The sequence below is a fragment of the Vicia villosa genome, unplaced genomic scaffold (assembly GCF_029867415.1).
Source record: "Vicia villosa cultivar HV-30 ecotype Madison, WI unplaced genomic scaffold, Vvil1.0 ctg.000308F_1_1, whole genome shotgun sequence".
In the NCBI taxonomy this organism is placed as follows: domain Eukaryota; kingdom Viridiplantae; phylum Streptophyta; class Magnoliopsida; order Fabales; family Fabaceae; genus Vicia; species Vicia villosa.
The window spans coordinates 467,999-487,699 of NW_026705135.1; the positions used below are offsets into that span (position 1 = coordinate 467,999).

Genomic DNA, 19,701 nt, shown 5'->3' on the forward strand with positions numbered 1-19,701 from the left:
GATCATTGAAGGTGTGAATCTGGAAATGGTTTTGGTGGTGTTTTACACTGAGTTCTTAGTGTTGCTGCTAGGTGTGAAGGTTGGTTGTGAAGTCATAATTTCTGGGCAGAGTTGAGAGAAAATTTGGTAGAGGTTTGGAATCTGTGAGATTGTAGTGAAAAAATCCTTCTCTGATTTTCGGTCCCCCCGTGGCTGTTTTTTTCGTGTAGCTTCTTTGAATCGTGGCTCCTCCTTGCTGTTGTGATGAATCTCTGTTTATATAGGCTGAGATTAGGTTTTTAGATGTAGAATTGGGGGGGAAATTTGGGATGAAGTTTGAACTTTTGTGGAAGCTGTTTTACTGTCTTTTTTGATGCAGAATATTGTTGATGCAATTTCGGTGCAAAGTTTGGAGTATTGTGTGCAGCAAAGAGCAAGATTTTGGACAAACGTGTTTGTAGTTTTGGAGCAGGGTATTCTGTGTGGAGCAGCAAACTTGGGAGAGAGAGGACAAGAAAAAGATCCACTTTTTGTATATATTTTTTTATTTTATTTTTGATGTAATAGAAACATGGGCTTAAATAAGATGTGTAATTTGGGCCCAACTATGAAAAACTCTTTTTTTGTGTTATATTCTTCTTCTTTTTTTTTTTACAAACTATCTAATAATAATAATAAAGTTAATAAAAAATAATTTATTAATAAAAAGTGCAACATTAATTAAGAATTTAAATACAAAGATGCAATATTAATAAAAATGTAAAATGAAAATGATGTTTAATTATATATTCTTTTTTTTTATTTTTAAAATGATAAAAATAAACAAACAACTAATCATCTAAAAATAAACAATTTGGTAACAATGGTAAATCGAATATAAAATATGTAAAGATATGAAATGCAGGTTATTTTTTGTTGACTTTAGTGAAAAGTCAATATTTTCAAATATGCGACAATATAATGCAAATGAAATATGAATGCGATAATATAAAATGAATGAAATATGCAGGTCAAAAATTGGGGTGCGACAGACCTATACATCAATTTCTAATATTTAAATAAATAAATAAATAAGTAAATAAAAATCAAGCAACCATGCGACAATCATAGAGTTTAGGATAAGAAAAGAATCGCGAGAAGAAATTTGAAGTTAGTAAAAATCTAGGTTAGTGATTAATTAAAACCTTATTACTAATTAATTATTAAATTAAAACTTAAATCCTAGATTAAATTAATTATTAAACTAAATTAAATAATGAAAAAATAAAATAAAAAATTAATTATTATCTAAATCCTAATTTATTTAACCTAAACTAACTATTAAATTAAATCAAATATTTATTATTCTGCCTAAATCCTAAAAAAACAAATTTTATGGTATTTTTTTATGATTAAAATTAATTGATTAAAATAACTATGAAAATTAATTTGTTATATAAAAACCTAATTCAATTATGTGTTAGTATAAAAAAATTATAATTAGTTATTAATATAAAAAAATAGAAAATAAAAACAATATAAGAAAATAAAAAATATTAGAAAAAACTAGGCGTTTGATTCAGTGTGGAGGCGCTCTGAGGGTCCCTGGTAGGTTGTTGCCTCCAGATGTGTTGGATCAATTGCCAGGATGATCGGACAACCAACATGTGAGGACGCATCGTATGCGTGTATGCACCGTTCCAACTTTTATCCAGCCCAGTCAGCGTGTGGGGCCCCTGTTCTGCTAGCAGCCAATCTGAAGTGGAGTGAGGAAAGGCTGACTTTGACCGGCCAATGGTGGTGCGTAAAATAGCCACGCGTGTGGTCACAAATTCCTGAGTACTGTTCATCTCCTTCTTTGGAGACACCTGCGGATTTTGTTAGGGATTTTCCTGCGGATTTACTTGCGGAAAATCCTTCGAATTTCCTGCAATTTGAAATACGTGAAAAATAGTAATATGAGGATATCAAACTGACCCAGGCCCATGTAAAAACTCCCCCTGATCACGAATATGATATTCGTTTTGGCTGAAACGTCCTGAAATTATAAAATCGAATAGAAACTCAAGCTTGCCCTAACAATGGTGATGCCATGGTTCTTCGCCCAAGCTTCGTCCCAAAAGTCCCGACATGTCTTAAATGCTACCAGGAACTCATGTAAGGCATTAGATTCAAATGGAGCTTATCAAAACATAATAAACGTGAATTAAATAAATGCATGAAAAATGTGAACATGGTACCATCATAATGCACGTTATGGGTCCTCAAACGTGATCCATACTTATCCTATGCTACTGTGAGAAGCGATTGGAAGGATTATTTGCCTTGGAATTGCGCTGCCAAGAGGAATATGATTTTCTCTTTTTTTTTTTTGATATTTTTTGCGAACTTTGAGATGCTTTTGGAGGTTGTCCATTCGTGACCTTAGATGCTGCAGATGTGTTACTTATATAGGAGATCATTTTAGGGTTGAAAGAATTGGAAAGAATCAATTGGCCTTGATTGAAAAAAATTGATTTGATTTTTGATTCAAATCTTTCTATTTTGATCCTCCATCTATTTTCCAAACCTTTTTTCACGTGTTATGGCTTTGCTGAATGGAATAGGTCCAGATTCAATGAATGGTATCCTTCACATTATTTGATTTTGATTTTATTTGATTTAAGTTAAATTTAAATGAATAAACCCAAAATAAATGTAATAAAAATCATAAAATAATTTTCAAATGAACTTTGGGCCTTACATGATCTTAAAATCACGTGGATAACCTAAAACTCATGGCCTATTACTTGAAAATACAAGATTCTTCATTTAGGGTTTTATGCTCTCCTTCAAATTTCTCCAACTTCTGACAGTCATAACTCTCTCAATTTTCATCCTATGAAGGTGTTCTAGGACTTTTTGGAAAGCTCAAGATGTCCAATACAAGCCAATTTGGAAGCTTTTTTGCATTTGGAGATTTTATTTTGAAGTTATTGGCCCTGGCAAAAAACAGCTTCTTGCGATCCTTTAAAAGGACCTGTAATGTTTTGACTCATATCTCTTATGCGGAAGCATTTCTTGACCTTGGGACCAACATGAAAGTTGTAGAGAATTGGATTTCCTTGAGAATGAGCTTTGGTTGGGAAATTTCTGATGTTCCATGTGAAAGTTATGGCTGGTCAAAGTTTGGTTGACTTTTCTCCTTAAAACCCTAATTTAGAAACTTTTTCCTTTGATGATTTTTGAGCTTTCCCTGATGAATCATGATCAATTATTGATAAAATGATGAATGTGACTTCATAATGTTGATGTTGACCAAAAGTCAAGAGTTTTGACTGTATGTTGACCATAGTTGACTTTTAGGTCAAACTAGTCGACTGTTGACCATATGAGCTTTTGACTGAGCAACCTTATGAACCAAGGTTTGAAACTTGGTATGAGGATACTTTAAAGCATATGAGAGACCATGGGATCCATTTGAGGTCTTAGAATTTGATTTGACCTAGAGAGAATCAAAACCCTAGTTTTGGTCCTCATTGCTTAGGAAAAGAGTGATCATGCTTGCCATTAGAGATTGTTTGAGCACGTGGAGAATACCTGAGCCAAACTATCTTGAAATACAGTGGGCAAATTTTGGGGTATGACACATACCATTATGTATAGTATGGTAGCCGAGCATACAGAGGTCCCTCATGCCTGAAGTTGTCAGTACCTCCAGAAACCACGACTCGTTAGACTGCGCCATATCCTTAATCTTCCGCCTATGGTTGTAGAACCTCTGGGGATCCCTACTCTGAAATTTATAAAAAATTCAAACGGTTAGTAATAAGCAAGGTAAGAATTGACGAAAATAAAAAGTAATTAACAAAGAAAGTTTACCTTTCCATCCCATATACGCATAGCTGCATGATTGTCATACCCTGTCAAAAGGGATCCGTCTATAGGACCCCCAAGGTATCAGATAGGCTCTGGCACCGGCCCATCCTCGTGTCCCTCCAGAGGTTGCACAATAGATCCTGCATCGAGTGTCATAGGCACAGGCACATGAGTAGAAGTAGAAGAAGTGTCATGACGACGTCTGCAGGGTGGTGGCATCTGTGAGGAACCCTCAGCATCATCCCGGGGCCTCCGTGAAGTAGTAGTAGACGGGGAAGGCACCTCAATTGGGACAGGTGTAGAATGCCCGACTGAAGTGGGTGTATGAACTGGAATAGCAGCTGGGAGCCCCTCAACTGGGACAAATGTAGAAGTCCCGGTTGGAGCGGGTGTATCAGGTGGAATAGCAGCTCCATTAAGCACCTAATATACTACACGCGCTCCTTCACGACTCAGAGATGCGTGCTGCATAGTCCTCCCATGTATATCTCTATCCGGCCCGTGAGTCATAATGTCTGCATTGTAAAAACATCTACTTAGCTAACAGGTAACTATACATGAACAATGAATTATAAATAAACAAGAAACTAAAAAAATACTATTTCCGTAGATGCACCTACAGAAGCATGTTAGTTTCAAAAACACTGGGTGCTTTCATAGATGGATCTACGGAATGCCCTAACGTACATCTCTTTCGTAGATGGATCTACGGAAGTAACTAAAACTCAGAAACGCAACAATGACGTCAGAGTATTGTTCCAGCCACTACAAACTTTATTTTTGTAGCTTGATCGTCTATTTAAAACCTCAAACAACCCCTACATTGTCTCTAAACACTATTGCTAAACCTATCAATTCATTTCTACACCTAAATATCACATTCTAATTCAATTTCAAAACTACTCTAAAATAACTAAAAATTCCAAAAACTTACCGATTAAAATATCGCTTTGAACTTGATAAAGATTTGAAGTTGATGTTGACAACGTAGCCGAACTTGACATCGCTTTTGAGGTAGGGAAAAAGAGTTTGGGGTTGAGAGAGTATGAGGGTTGAAAGAGTTTGATAGTTTGAAATGAAGAAAATGAGGGAGGAGAAAGGTCAGGGCGAGATATAACGCCAAACCTTTCCGTAGATGCACTTACGGAAGTCTTCCGTAAGTTTCCGTAAGTGCATCTACAAAACAAAACAACGTTATACAAAAAAAGGTCATTCCAAAGATGCATCTACGGAAGCACGAGGACAATTTTGTCAAATCAGTGATGCATAAGTAGGCCATGATATGGGTTAAGAAATCCTCAAAAATTATATAATTAAAATTTTGTCTTATTTAATTGAATATTATTTTTATATACTGAATATAATTATAATTTTTATTGTTTAAAATTAAATTTTTGAGAATGCAAAAAGATGTGTAAAAAATTAAAATACCATTGTAATAAAAAAAGTATAATAATTTTTTTGGGAAATGATAATTTTATTTCATAAACCAAAAAACAGTTAAGAAACAACGGCGATCAAAAGATCCAGCCACAACGGTTACAAACAGCACCTACAAAGGCAACATAAGCCTAGCTATGTGACTTCTAAGCCTAGCTATTTAATTATTATCAAAAAAGTATAATAATTATTATAATATAAATTAAAACCTAGTGTTACAATTATAAATAAAAATTTAGGAAAAAAAACCATTTAAGATGATTATGATTCACCCTGTAATAAAATATAAATAATTTAAAAGTTGTGATAAAAATTAGAAAAAAAATTACTTTGAATTTTCTCCTTCATTTTTCTCTCATTTTCTCTCCATCTTCTCTATCTTTAATTTCATTTTTTCTTGATTATATTTTGTTTTTTAATGATGAGTGAGAGTAACATTAAGAGAGAGAGAAATTCTTAGGTGAAAACATACCTAAGAAATTATTTTACACACAATCAATCACAAAATTTTAATTAATTAAAAAATAAGTATTGATTTTTCTCTCGTAATTGCAACCACCCCATGAATCCAATTAAAAACAAAATTAAAATTAAAATAAATTTAAAAAATACTCTCTCTTATTGGCTGTTTCTAAGAATGTGAATTTATGGTCGTGTGCATGAAAGAATTACTCGAGAGAGAGATAGAGAGAATGGAGAGGGAAGGAGAGAAAAATGAAGGAGAGTATAGAAAAAGGAAAAAAAGGATATGCACTGACAGTGTAAAATAGTTTTACACTGTCAACCAATGACAATCATGAATCAAGATAAGTCAGACTGAAAATTTAAAAAAACTTGTATGACATGACAAAACGTTATGTTCTAATTGGATGACAGTGTAAAACTTTTTTACACTGTCGGTGCATAACCATTAAACTCAGAAAAAATATAAAAAAAGTTTTTTCTTATATAAATAACAAAAGAATGAAAATATTCGGTGGGTCTATTTTTACAAATTACACAAACCTCTCCATCACAATCGAAAGATGAAACCGGATCAAATCAAAAGGGTGAATCAGCACATCCGAGATTGAAACATTTTTTCTACATTCCAGTCGCATCTCGCCGGAGACGGTTGCTTTTAATCGCTTATTCAATCACATCTCGCCGGAGACGGTTGCTTTTAATCGCTTATTCAATCACATCTGGACTCCGCTGCCGCTCTTCCGGGACAGGTGAGTTTGTTGTAGGAAACTTCTAGGGATTTGTGAGGGCGTTGAGTATTACGCCGGAGATGGTGCTAATTCTTTCAGAAGACCATCACTTTTGCCCTTCTTCCGATTCTGCTATTTAGTCTAGTTTTTTTTTGACCTTTTCCCTGCTGCTCAGTTTTTGGTTTACTAATATATAACATATATTATCTTCTGTTCACTATTCTGCTCCAAATCAATGATTGATAGATAGTGTCAAATATTATTTTAGAAAATTAATATGCATTGGATGTAATCCAAAGGCTCAAATTAAAGCAGAAGGGTGAGCAGCAGACAAAAGGCTGCTGCAGATGAGATCCAGGTCCATAACATATCTATCTATAACATAATAAAAGTATATGCCCATAGCTTTTTAATCTATAACATAATAAAAGTATATGCCCATAGCTTTTTAATCCGCCACATTTCACACCCAAACTTCTCATTTTCTATTTTTTTTTTTAACCCAAACAAAATTTAATCATATACAATTTTTATTCTTAGCACTCTCCCGCGCAGGCAACAGCATTTCCATTATCTTGTGATCTGAAAGCTAGATCCGATTGTAACAATGGCGGGTCGATTTTTCGGATCTTCGGCTGCTTCGATCGCCATGATCGTCACCAATACGCCTTCCCAAGAACTCGCCCTAACCAACCTCGCCTACATCTCCGCCTCCGATCTTCCCAAATTCGCCGTTCCCGGTCACAGCAACCTCTACCTCGCTTCCATCGGCGATGTCTTCGTTTTCTCTCTCTCATATCCTTCATTCACTTCATTTATTACTTTTCCTTTAATTTTTCATGTAAATCGCGTTGTTCAATTCATTAGCGTAGAACTAATTTGTATTTTTGAAAATGTTATTCCTGGAAAATTGCAATGCTGGAAGGTGACAATTTATACACGAATATGTTAATTTTGTAATTGTGGCCTTAACTTTGAGAATACAGCTCATGAAAGCATACGTGGTGGTCACATTGCTTTGAATTCCATTCAGCGTCGATGTGCAAAAGTTTCTGCAGCTGAATCCGTAGATGTGACCCGGTTAGTTTGTTTTAGTGTGTACTTAGCTGATTAGCATTGAGTATTGACCTTCCATTTTGCTCATTGTTTGATTTGCTATGGTGTTCAAGATTCGTGCCGCCTGAAAATTTCAACCTGGCCATGCTTACAGTTGAATTGGACTTCGTTAAAAGGGTTGGAAGCAGGAGTGAACAGGTATTTTATGTGAATTGAAAAAGTTCATTTTCTTGTCATCAATAATAATATGCTGTTGATTAGAGTAGTTTGGGATAGAAATTGATGTTGCTGCTTTGTCTTGTAGATTGATGCTCTTGTACTAGCCAAGCAACTTCGGAGAAGACTTAATAACCAGGTAGGGTCTTTCACAGGGCTACTTGTGCCCTTCAGTTAACTACTATTGTTGGTTACTTTTTAAGTAACAAACTTGAACATAGACATGTTATTCTTATGTAACCTTCCTCTTGTTTGATATACTAAATTCAATTGTAAAAAATTAATGCGGGTCTTATTTAATTCAGGTAATGACAGCAGGGCAGAAAGTGTTATTTGAGTTTCAGGGAAATAATTATAGCTTTACAGTCCGGGAAGCTACGGTTGAGGGCCGGGGAAAGTCCAACTCTATTGAAAGAGGGATAATTTTAGAAGACACATTCTTTGTTTTTGATGCGCCACGTGATAGTGGAATTAAGGTGAGTTTCTTAATTTTCTTTGACATATACTCTACTGTTCAGTTCTTTTCGACACATTACAAATGCTTACACAGCTTAACTATCCCTTGATGCTTAATTTCACTGATTTGGGTAACGTTTATCCAACCTTGATTTTCACTATTCATACAGAAGTTTTTGGTAATATCTTCTATATATCATTCCGTAACGAAGTCCAGTAAGTTAGTTTGATAATTGTTTCATGTATTCCGTGTGAGGTTATAGTTAACACTTTGCCATGTAAAATAATGTCATGTTCTTTTAACTTCTTCACTTCACTCTACAAACAATAACCAAGTATTTTCCACTTGTTTGGAAAACTTCCTAACTCTACGCTACTATATGTTGTGCTTTGCAGATTATCAATCAGCGCGAAGGTACTACTAGCAACATTTTTAAGCAGAAAGAATTTAACCTTGAGTCTCTGGGTATTGGTGGCCTGGGCGCAGAGTTTGCAGATATATTTCGAAGAGCTTTTGCATCTCGTGTTTTCCCTCCCCATGTGACATCTAAGTAATAGATCTGATATTACGGTCCATTTAATCCCACTGTTTTTTGATATATCATGTTCTCATTTGGAAGCTTTTGAGATTTCAGATTAGGGATCAAGCATGTAAAAGGCATGCTGCTTTATGGTCCTCCTGGAACTGGAAAGACTCTTATGGCACGTCAAATTGGAAAAATTTTGAACGGCAAGGATCCAAAGGTTTGGAAACCACTCCTTATACTTGTGTAATATAGATTTGCATCTATATTACTTATTACACATGCAATCAGCTATGGTTAATAGAGATAGAATATTTGTGATATCTTTTATTTAGTTAATACTGTTTACTCTCCTAATTGTTTTTCATAGAGTATTTGCCTTGGAATATGTTTTTCGAATGTTTTTACAATTTGGTACTTTATTCCTTTCCTACTACTATTTTTCACTAAATATTTGGCATAACATGATCATTTCCATGTGTTCTCACAAATTAATTTTCATCATAAACATAGGCTTGATTTAAGAATTTTAACTCCAGTCAACATTTGCCGATTTCTTTAACTATGCCTCGCACGAGTCTTGGTGGGTGTAACTTTCTCTTGGCATATTTTCAGTTCTCTCCATGCTTTTATCATTTATGCCTTATACACTAACATAATTTTTGGAAATTGTAATTTTTTCTTTGCTTTAGATTCCAAAACTGATTGACATGTTTGAATAATTTTAAAATTGGATGGGAAATATATGGTTTGCTTTCTATAGGTTGATGCCTGGTTACTATATTTTTGGTAGTTGATGAATCTTAGTTTTCCTTTTCTTACCTGTATTAGATTGTAAATGGCCCTGAAGTGTTGAGCAAGTTTGTGGGAGAAACTGAAAAGAATGTAAGGGACCTTTTTGCTGATGCCGAACAGGATCAGAGGACCCTAGGTGATGGATATATATGCATTGCATGTTCTTTAAGTTCAAATCTATAAGATAATTCACTTATCTTGTTCTCTGTTTTCAGGGGATGAAAGTGATTTGCATGTTATTATATTTGATGAAATCGATGCTATTTGTAAGGTACGGGGTTTCTCCAACATTATTTCAACATCAATTATCTGTTGTGTTGCTCTAGTCAATTTATTAATAAGTAACACAACATTTGCATTAACTGGTGGAATATATAAAGTCCTAAAAAGAGAAACTACAAAAGAATCAAACGAGAAGTACAAACTCCTAACGCATCAGCAGCCACCTACTGCTTAATCCGAGGAGGAGGATGCTAAAAAATTCACCAAATATTCTCCAAACTCGCACCCTCAAGCGGGAAGACAATCCACGGCCGTATTTTTCTCTTGATAAATGATTTATGCAAACACTCTAATCAGCCTCCAACCAGCCTTCAGCAGTCTCCTAATCTTTCTTGGACACTATCCAAAGAACCACCTTGCAAGCTTCTAATAACAACATATGAATCTAACTTCACCACTGAAGGTCTATATCTAAACCCTTGTGAGCCTTCCATAGTTCTTCCGTGTAAGTACACATTGAGCCAAAAGGCTTAGCATACCCCACACCCAACAGCCTCTATCACCCCAATAACACCTCTGAAGCCAGCTGACAGATTATTACCACTCGAGGGACCATCCGTGTTTATTCGAGGCCACCCATGCCTAGATGTCTCCTAACTATTCATCACCTCTGATTTGGCACACATGCAATGGGGGTGAAAACTTTGCTCGTCCCTCGTATAGTGAGAAACATATTGAGTAATTATCTGGGAAGGAAAAGGAGGCCTCCCAAAATATCCAACACGAGTACCAGAACGTGATCGCACTTCAATGCGGGGCTATGAAAATACTGGCTGTAACCAATTTGGATAATCTTTTGCACAAAAATGAAAAATAAAATCAAAATAATCCTACAATAATTATGATTCTTTTAACTAATAGCTTGCATACTTTGAAACTAGCTTCTATGTCTCAACATTTTTGAAGATCTCTTAACCACTGATAAAAAGCTTATAAAGGAATTTTGGTTAGTAAAGAAAAAATATTATCTATATGGAGAAGTTCCTATATGCCAGAAGTTAATCCACACTGTGCTATATGTTTCTTTGCATGTCTTGTGTAGTCCAGAGGCTCAACTAAAGATGGTACAGGGGTTCATGATAGCATTGTGAACCAGCTTCTTACTAAGGTCCGTGAAAGTGTTAAATCTTATAATTTTTTTAAATATATATCTATAGTAGTTACCAGTAATTCTAAGAGATTTTGTTTTGTGTGTAGATAGATGGTGTGGAATCACTGAACAATGTTTTGCTTATTGGAATGACTAACAGAAAGGACATGCTTGATGAAGCACTCTTAAGGTCATCTATATGATTATACCTCTATCTCTTGTTCTAGATCTTAACATATTCTTTTCCTGAAAGTAAAAATATTAACAGTTAACATTGATATGCTATAATTTTGTCAAATCTACTTCCAATTTGAGTGTTTTTTTATAGAATGTTAGAAGTTGAGCAGATGAGGAAATGCATGAAATAATAGCAAATGAAATAAATCAGAGAGTGAGAATTCAAAATAGACTAGTGAATTTGATCACATCTAAGTATATTTTTGGAGCACGTGACAGATCTATTAGATCTGCAACTGCCTGACAGCTACCGGTGTTTGAATTTTTTTACAACAAAACTCAATAACAAATAGCGTGACTAAATTTTCTAACTGTCAAGAGTTGCAAATGATACGAGTATACAGTACAGTTAACCCCTCACAATGTTCTGATATTCTCCAACATAAAATTATTACAGTTTGAAAAAAATTGTGACTGGTTGCTTTAGTCTACGCACACATATACATCAGCAATAACCTAAATTTAATCTAATCTGTACCAATCATGAGTTGGTATTAGATAACAATACTCTTTATGCATGCAACTATTTTAATGCACCCCCTCAAATTGGATCATACTTGTCATAATTTATGCACTTAGATTGTTATAAATAAAGTCAACCCAAGGCCCGGTAGAACTTTTCTGTATGTATGCTAATTGGTCATTGAAGTTGACTAAATTAGTAATGTTCTTCCTTTAAAAAGCCTTTTCTCTAGCATAGTGATGCTAAGTCTGTGTTTGATCCAGTCATGAAAGATTTGATTGAAAGCAATTTGGTTTAAAATTTTTTTTTTCCATCAATGTTGCTAAATAGCCGGTATAGCGGTGTTATACCTCTTTAGCAAAATGGAATTTGGACAAACCGCTATTGTTCCATGATATGCTATTTAGTACAAAATGTTGTCAAATAGCCGTTACAGCAGCACTATAGCACCACTGCATATCAGAATTATAACGAACAACTACTTTCTGCAATCTGTATTAACAACACTGATTTCCATATGCCTTCCAACTTAAGATATTAAATTAATTGGTCCGAGTTCATATGTTTGTTATGAAGGGAAGCAATTATCTCTTAATTTAGAGCCTATAAGCTAAACACCACGCATGTGCTTAACTCGATGCTTAATTCTGAAATTTGTAATTGATTTATATAGTTGCTACATGCCTATGTTTATATGCCACATATCATCTTGTCATTTATCACCTACTATTATGTCTTGTAGACCCGGGCGGTTGGAAGTCCAAGTTGAGATAAGTCTCCCGGATGAAAATGGTCGATTGCAAATTCTTCAAATTCATACTAACAAGATGAAAGAGAATTCTTTTCTAGCTTCTGATGTGAATCTTCAAGAGCTTGGTATGTGTTTAGTGATGCCTAATATATCTACTATCATCATTAAAGTAATAATTATTTTTGGATGACTATGCTTCTTAATATATCTGCTATCATCAATAAAGTAATAGTTGTTTTTGGATGATTATGCTTCTTAATTGCATTAGCAGAATATTTCCTTACTAGGGTATTATAACATGATTTATTTGTTAAGATGTTTTTGTTTGTTAGTTTCATCCATCACATGCAAACTGAGGTGGAGTCTGGCAAATTAAAAATTGGTTCAAAGATGTTTTCACTGAAAACAGTTTATAAATCTATGCAATATTTAACTCAACTGATTCCAAATCACCTAACATAGGCTTGGACATTCTATTTGTGACGGAACAGATTTTAGGTGTCCAATTACTTCTTAACACATTTGTTTGTGTCACACTCACGTTATTTCTAGCATGGTGATGGTGACTTTCTTGATTTATCTTTGCTTCATTGAGAATCACAATTAGTTTGTCTAGAATTTGGATACTAGTTTGTCTAGACAGGAGTAGTAAAGTTACAAGGTTATGCACTTCCAAGAAATTCGTGAGTCTTGGTCTCTCTCTTCCAGGAATTAGAGAGCTTGGTCTCTCCCTCCCAATAACCAGTTGTTAATTTCCCACTTAACTCTTCCCTTATCTTTCCCTATTGTTTCAAACATTAACATACTATAATATATAACTTCTACAATAACTGCTGCAGTTATTTCATATCCTCTACTTTCGTATTTTTGTATTTTATTTTTGTATTTTTTCAGATACAATGTCTAACAGTACTCCCTTCCAAAAAAATCACCTCGCCCTCAAGGTGAAATAAAGGAGATAGCTCCATGTAGTTGCAACCGGTTCCCAAGCAGCTTCAAAATCTAAAATTTTCGATTTCCTCCATTGTTGTTCATTACTCCTGGAACCAATTTGATTCCCTAAGTCTCCTCCCAGCCCTTGATGATTTTCTCCATCCATACTTTCATCAAATACTGGTATTGTTAATTTCCACCATTGATAATGCTGAAACAACCTCACACCAGATTATTAAGGAAAATCTTGAGAGACAGGGATAGAAATGTTACAAGTTTATGCCCTTCCAAGAACTTTGAGAGTTTTGGTCTCTCCATTCTAAGAACTAGAGAGCTTGATCACTCCTTCCTAGTAACCAATTGATAATCCTTCCAACTTTTCCTTTGTCTTTCCCTATTTGTTTCTTAACACACCATAACTGACAAATAATAATAAAACTTAACCGTATTTCTTTGATAAGCTCTATTACCATCTTAGGCATATGGATTGATCCTAACTCATCATTACCAAATCTGCCATGTCTTAGTAAACATTTTTTCATGTGATATCTTATATAATGTGGACTCTGCATCAAAAATTAGTATTGTAGTATTTTAATTAGACAATTTGAGAAGTTCTCCTGTGTTTCTGCATACTCACGTTTTTATCTTCTCCGGTCTTCCCTGGTATGGTCTTCATCTTTGTTCCATCTTGGTGGTCATTTGCTAGTATTTTATGCTTTATAAATGTGTCTTTCAATGTCAGTGCATGTGCTTGATAGGTTGTATGTATGTGTTTGAGTATGAAAACCATCGTCTCAAGAGGCAAAGCTATTTACAAAACTTAAATTTAGTCTTGTGCTTTGAGATAATTCCTTAATATGCTTCATGAACTACGAAACACAAGCATAGACATCATTATTTCCAAAATGCAGGATACTGACACATAAATGTGGGTGTACACACAAACACATTAGATTCAGTAATTTATCAGCTTTTCTTATAGAAGAACGAAGAGAGGTGACATTTGCTGATTCACATAATCAAAGTTAGAAGAAAAATTCAGCCAATTAGAAACATGCACGAAAGCAAATATAAAATTTCCACAAGTTACAGTCTACTGCAGCAAAGGTATTAAAAATAGGTACCTTCTTAAAAAGATGTCCCTTTTGCTAGAACCGTGTCCTGACCGTGTTAGTATAATAGTGCCTGAATGAAACACAGTATTTTTTGTCATTGGACACTTAAATGTTTCCGTACCCAGGAGTTTCTTTTGGTTAATGGATTCAACTAGTAATCTGATGATAATCAGATAATAAAAATACATAGTAATATGAAGATAATAAGATAGTGAAAAATCATTATTCATGTTGTTTGTTAATATATTTTGTATTTATTATTTGATTTATGTGTTAGGATCCTAGTTTTCTTAGATAGCTCATTCTGTTTTGATTTGATCCGAATATTATATGATTGTGTTTGCTTTGTCTCTTATGAATCAATAACAAAAATATTCAAAATTTGTAATCAGTTATTTGATCATATTAATTCTTTATTAACAATCATGTAAATGTATGAAGTGATACAAATGATTTATGGTAATATTGTTTTTCATTTTACTGAAAAAGAGGAAATAAATTATTAGAATCATGGCTTTTGAATTATGAAGAGCATGGAAGATTTACTCCGGATTTACCTTTTCTTTTTTTCGTGCAGCTGCTCGAACTAAAAACTACAGTGGTGCGGAACTTGAAGGTGTTGTGAAAAGTGCCGTTTCATATGCTTTAAATAGACAATTGAGCCTTGAAGATCTCACTAAGCCAGTGGAGGAGGAAAACATTAAGGTTACGATGGCTGACTTTTTGAATGCACTTCATGAAGTTATTCCTGCATTTGGAGCTTCCACTGATGATCTTGAGCGATGCAGGTATAGGTCACAAAACTTTATGGTTTTTAGATATGGGTTAAGCAATTTCATTCTATTTATTCTTGCCCATTGTTATTCTGAAATTTCATAAAATGTACTATGTAGAAGAGATTTCACGAATAAAGTAATATTCCAAAATAAAGTGTCTGCATTACAGATTGGATTATATTCAAAGCATGCATGTGTTCTCTAGTTTGACTCAGAACGCATGTTATAAACTTTTCTAGAGTCTTCCATTCTGTTTTCTCTTATTCTGATTGTTAGTTTAATTGTGTTAGTTATTAGTTAGTTTCTATTTCTTCTTTGTACTTTTAGAATCACCAATGCATGTTATGAACTTATAAATACCTTCGTATAAGAACATCATAGGCTCAATGATAGAAAGTTGGGATTTCAGAATAATAACTTGGATTCTCTCTTTGGCATTCCTTTTCTCCCAAACTTCACTTGAGTATAAGCAAGAAAATAAAGGGAAGTTTTAGGAACATTGAGAAAGTGAAAGAGAGGAAAAACCAGAGAGCAATCTCTAAACTCTGCAATTCATATTTTGTTCGACCTAGTATTGAGTTCATAAAGTCAAAGTCTGTTGTACAGGGGAAGGAAACTGTTGCAGCATTTTGCCAACTGTTAGCTTCTGTTACTTCAATAGACTCTTAACAAATAACAGCTAATAGTTACAAGCAGTTAAAACAGAAGCTAACAGTTGCCAAATGCGAGTGTTTATTATTCAATTTTATTCCTTCCTTCGCTATTATAGCAAAAAGACTGTGCAGCCTTTTAATCTGACAAAAATAAAGTAAAACATCAAAGAGTACAATTTTCAAATTATATGAATGATTTTTTGCTACCTCTGGTCACCATTTGAATGCAAAACACCAAGTTATTTGATGGCTTGAAAGGTATTTTAAGTTTTTTGCAAATGTAGTTTGCGGGGCTCCCTTGGATAGTTGTTTTTGCAGCTTTGCTGGTTTTCATCGTTTTAGTTATTTTCAAAAGCTTTTATTTAGTTTTATGATGTGGTTATCTGAAATTACTATAGAAATAATAAAATTTGCTGCGTTATAAGGTTTTGTGTTATTTGATTTGTAGACTCCATGGCATGGTGGAGTGTGGTGATCGACATAAGCACATTTATCAGAGAGCAATGCTAGTCGCGGAGCAAGTTAAAGTGAGTAAAGGAAGCCCTCTTGTTACTTGTCTTCTGGAAGGTTATCGGGGCAGGTATGTGTTGTGTTGATTTTCACAGTCAAAGGACTTTTATGATGACATGTTTCTAAACTGCTTTGTCGTTATAGTGGTAAAACCGCACTTGCAGCTACTATTGGGATCGATAGTGACTTCGCTTATGTCAAAATAGTAAGTTCTGTCCTTATCTTGAACATTACACACTAGAAAACCTATAATGCTTTTGACTTAACAATTATGGCCAAAATTTTAACTTTGACCTTCTGTAATTGGATAGATTTCAGCTGAAACAATGATTGGTCTACATGAGAGCTCTAAATGTGCCCAGATTATTAAGGTATGTCATAGTATTTTGAACCATTCTTTTTAACCTATCGAGAATTGCATGTATAAATATTTTCTGTAAAGTGTAGACTAGATTACAGACATTTTGCAAGTCAGGTTTTATTGAATCGACAGTCAAATATATGCTATTAACAACTACATCAATAGTGTTATTTTAACATTTTCTAATTTGTCATGAAAGTTAAGATTTGATGATTTCTAATAGGTTTTTGAGGATGCATACAAGTCACCTTTGAGCGTCATTGTTCTTGATGACATTGAGAGGTACGATTTGTAATTGTTCTTTTATCATTCTTATCTATAATTCCTCATCGAAATTAATTATTTCATTGTACATTGATCCAGATTATTGGAGTATGTTCCTATTGGTCCTCGATTCTCAAACCTTATTTCTCAGACACTACTGGTTTTGCTCAAGAAACTTCCTCCAAAGGTTTCTGTTTGTCCTTGTCTTTTGAGTTTTGTAGAAATCATATCTTAATATATTTCAAAAGCATGAATTAAATACATCCACCAATGCGATTCTAACCTAATGGACCTGGTAAATTGGTCAAATACAACCATTACTAATAGTTAAAATATACACTATTTACAACACTCTTCCTCAAGCTGGTGAATGGATCTGGTAAATGGGTCAAATACAACTAATACTAATAGTTACAAATAAACACTATTTACAACACTCTCTCAAGCTGGTGAATGAGTATCTATCATGGTGAATGAGTATCTATCAGTCCTAACTTGAAAACAGTCCTTTCAAAGTTGTTGCTCATCCTCTTATTTATAAGATCTGCAAGGTTGCCTTGGTCGTAGGCATATGGAGTGTTGATTAGGCCATTATACTTTTTCTTTGATGACATGCCAATCAACTCCAATATGTTCGAAGCACAGACAGACACCTTTAGGAGTAGGCATATTGTGGTGTATGACACGTGTCGGTGTCTAACAATTGTATGACACCCGCACGACACATGTCGGAAAGTCAAAAATGTCGGAAAAGTTAAACAAGTGTCCCCAAATTTTTTTATTTGTTCGACACTCTTTGAATCTTGTCTGGTACCCGTATGACACTCATAACACACTATTGTTGGCAAACTGGTGTTTCTCTTTGTAGCCGAAGGGAGAGTTGGTGGTGTTTCTCTTTGTAGCCGAAGGGAGAGTTGGGCACGTGAAGTGCAGATCTACTGCTATTAGATCTTACTATATTTTACTGTTCCAGTTGACTAACCAAAATATAGTAACTGGTTTTCAGATCATCAAATCACAATTATGATCATATTGCTCTTTTGGCAGATTTTCCACCTAAAACATACTGAATTCAAGTTTTTTTTGTGTTAACTGAGTAACTAGGTTTTCAATATGCAACACCTTAAGTATTTGAAGTTTTAGTGCATGCATATTTTTTCTGCTATTGATGCAAGTATGTTTTACTGTTGAGACTTGAGAGTTCATCACCAGACTGTCAATATCACCAAAATAAAAATAGAAATATCAATGGCAAGTAATTTTTTGTTGATGTTATGTAAACCTCGTTAATAATATGCATTTCTAACCATGTTTTCAGGGTAAAAAACTCATGGTAATTGGAACAACTAGTGAAGTAGATTTCTTGGACTCGATTGGTTTTTGTAATAACTTCTCGATAACTTACAATGTTCCTACATTGAGCACAAATGATGCGAAGAAGGTAAACTTATATCCGATCTTTTTACATGCTATTTGACATATTTGAAATAACAAATTAATTTGTTTCAGGAGTTTTTTTTCCAAGTTGTTACTGTTGCTTATATTATAAACACTGTAGTTTAAAATAAATATTAAACAACTTTTTTTCATTTGTAAAATTACAGGTCCTTGAACAGTTGAATGTTTTTGCGGATGACGATATTGATTCTGCCGCAGAGGCATTGGATAATGTATGTATCATTACTCCGTTTATTTTTTCTTTGTGATAGTTTGGTTATTTGTAATACACTGATAGTTAATTGTGAAACACTAGTTATAGCTATCAATATGCACGTGGACAGTTAAAAATTGCTGATAGTTTGGTTATTATTGTCAATTTTTAACTGTCCATGTGCAGATTGTTAGTAGTATAGGTGATAGTAGTCTGTTTGTTGATAGTTTTTTAATCTTTTTGCTAATGTGGTATGCTCAACTTAGTATTTCTAGCCTACTATGTTTCTAATCACTAGTTAAATTGTTTGCTGACTAGCTATAGCTGCTTATAGTATTTCCTACTGGAAACTAGTGGTTGTCCAAGAACATTTGCTGCTATATTTGTACTTGCTCTAACTCCAATTTCATGCTCAATGTTATCCTCAGATGCCTATCAAGAAGCTATACATGTTGATTGAGATGGCAGCGCAAGGTGCACAAGGTGGATCAGCAGAAGCTATCTATGCCGGCAAAGAGAAAATTAATATATCTCATTTCTTCGATTGCCTTGGAGATGTTGTCAGATTAATATAATTGTGTGTCATCAAGTGCTTTTACAGTAGAGTGAGTGCATTGTATCATCATTGTTTTAGATAATTGAATATCATTTTTTTTGTATATATAAAATTATCACGTTGCATAATACTTCTGTTCAGTTTTGAGGAGGCTTTATCAATTACCGTTGCTTGGTTATGCTGATTGTAATTTTGAGACAGGTGTTATCTGTACGTGGTTATGGCTTAGTTTGAATTGAGCCGTACAAAATTGGCATAAGCATAACCTGTGTATTCAACATTATCTAAATATCTTATTGTGATAACTCACTGCAATATTTTTGTAAATTTGCAAAGGTAGAAATTCGCAGAATATTATGGTAAAAGAGCACTACTAGTTCAGGAGGGTGTCAAGTATAATTGGGGTTGGTAGGACAAAATTGTTGAAGAAAAACATAATTCAAGTATGGTGTAACCGATTACAGGGATGGTGTAACTAGTTACCATATTACTAGAATCAGCCATAATCAAGTCATTACTAGAATCAGCCACAATCAAGTCAGTGGCGTTTGTAATTGGTT

At 34.2% G+C, this 19,701-nt stretch overlaps 1 protein-coding gene across 5 annotated transcripts; it reads left to right on the forward strand.

The window, feature by feature from the left end:
• The first annotated feature begins 6,222 nt into the window (after positions 1–6,222).
• On the forward strand, positions 6,223–19,468 carry LOC131626608 (vesicle-fusing ATPase-like). Of its 5 annotated transcripts, none has more exons than XM_058897437.1 (23): positions 6,223–6,470; positions 6,718–6,807; positions 6,990–7,243; positions 7,433–7,529; positions 7,619–7,703; positions 7,810–7,860; positions 8,027–8,197; positions 8,574–8,728; positions 8,813–8,921; positions 9,533–9,632; positions 9,712–9,767; positions 10,821–10,886; positions 10,976–11,058; positions 12,311–12,444; positions 14,948–15,158; positions 16,248–16,379; positions 16,454–16,514; positions 16,621–16,680; positions 16,894–16,952; positions 17,034–17,121; positions 18,253–18,375; positions 18,539–18,604; positions 19,014–19,468. In XM_058897437.1, exons 3-23 carry the CDS (start codon positions 7,057–7,059, stop codon positions 19,158–19,160), a joined length of 2,241 nt encoding a protein of 746 aa, XP_058753420.1. In that variant the 5' UTR covers positions 6,223–6,470; positions 6,718–6,807; positions 6,990–7,056; the 3' UTR covers positions 19,161–19,468. The 5 variants fall into 5 exon arrangements, with proteins under 5 accessions (XP_058753420.1, XP_058753423.1, XP_058753424.1 ...); XM_058897440.1 differs by having other exon boundaries at positions 7,005–7,243; XM_058897441.1 differs by having other exon boundaries at positions 6,749–6,807; positions 7,005–7,243.
• The last annotated feature ends 233 nt before the right edge of the window (positions 19,469–19,701 follow it).

Bases quoted from the DNA above. Each gene is read 5' to 3' on its own strand.
- LOC131626608 (XM_058897437.1), top strand. From the start codon at position 7,057: ATGGCGGGTCGATTTTTCGGATCTTCGGCTGCTTCGATCGCCATGATC. The intron at 8,729-8,812 runs GTAATAGATCTG...TTGAGATTTCAG, and splicing joins CCTCCCCATGTGACATCTAA to ATTAGGGATCAAGCATGTAA. The intron at 16,380-16,453 runs GTATGTGTTGTG...TTGTCGTTATAG, and splicing joins CTGGAAGGTTATCGGGGCAG to TGGTAAAACCGCACTTGCAG.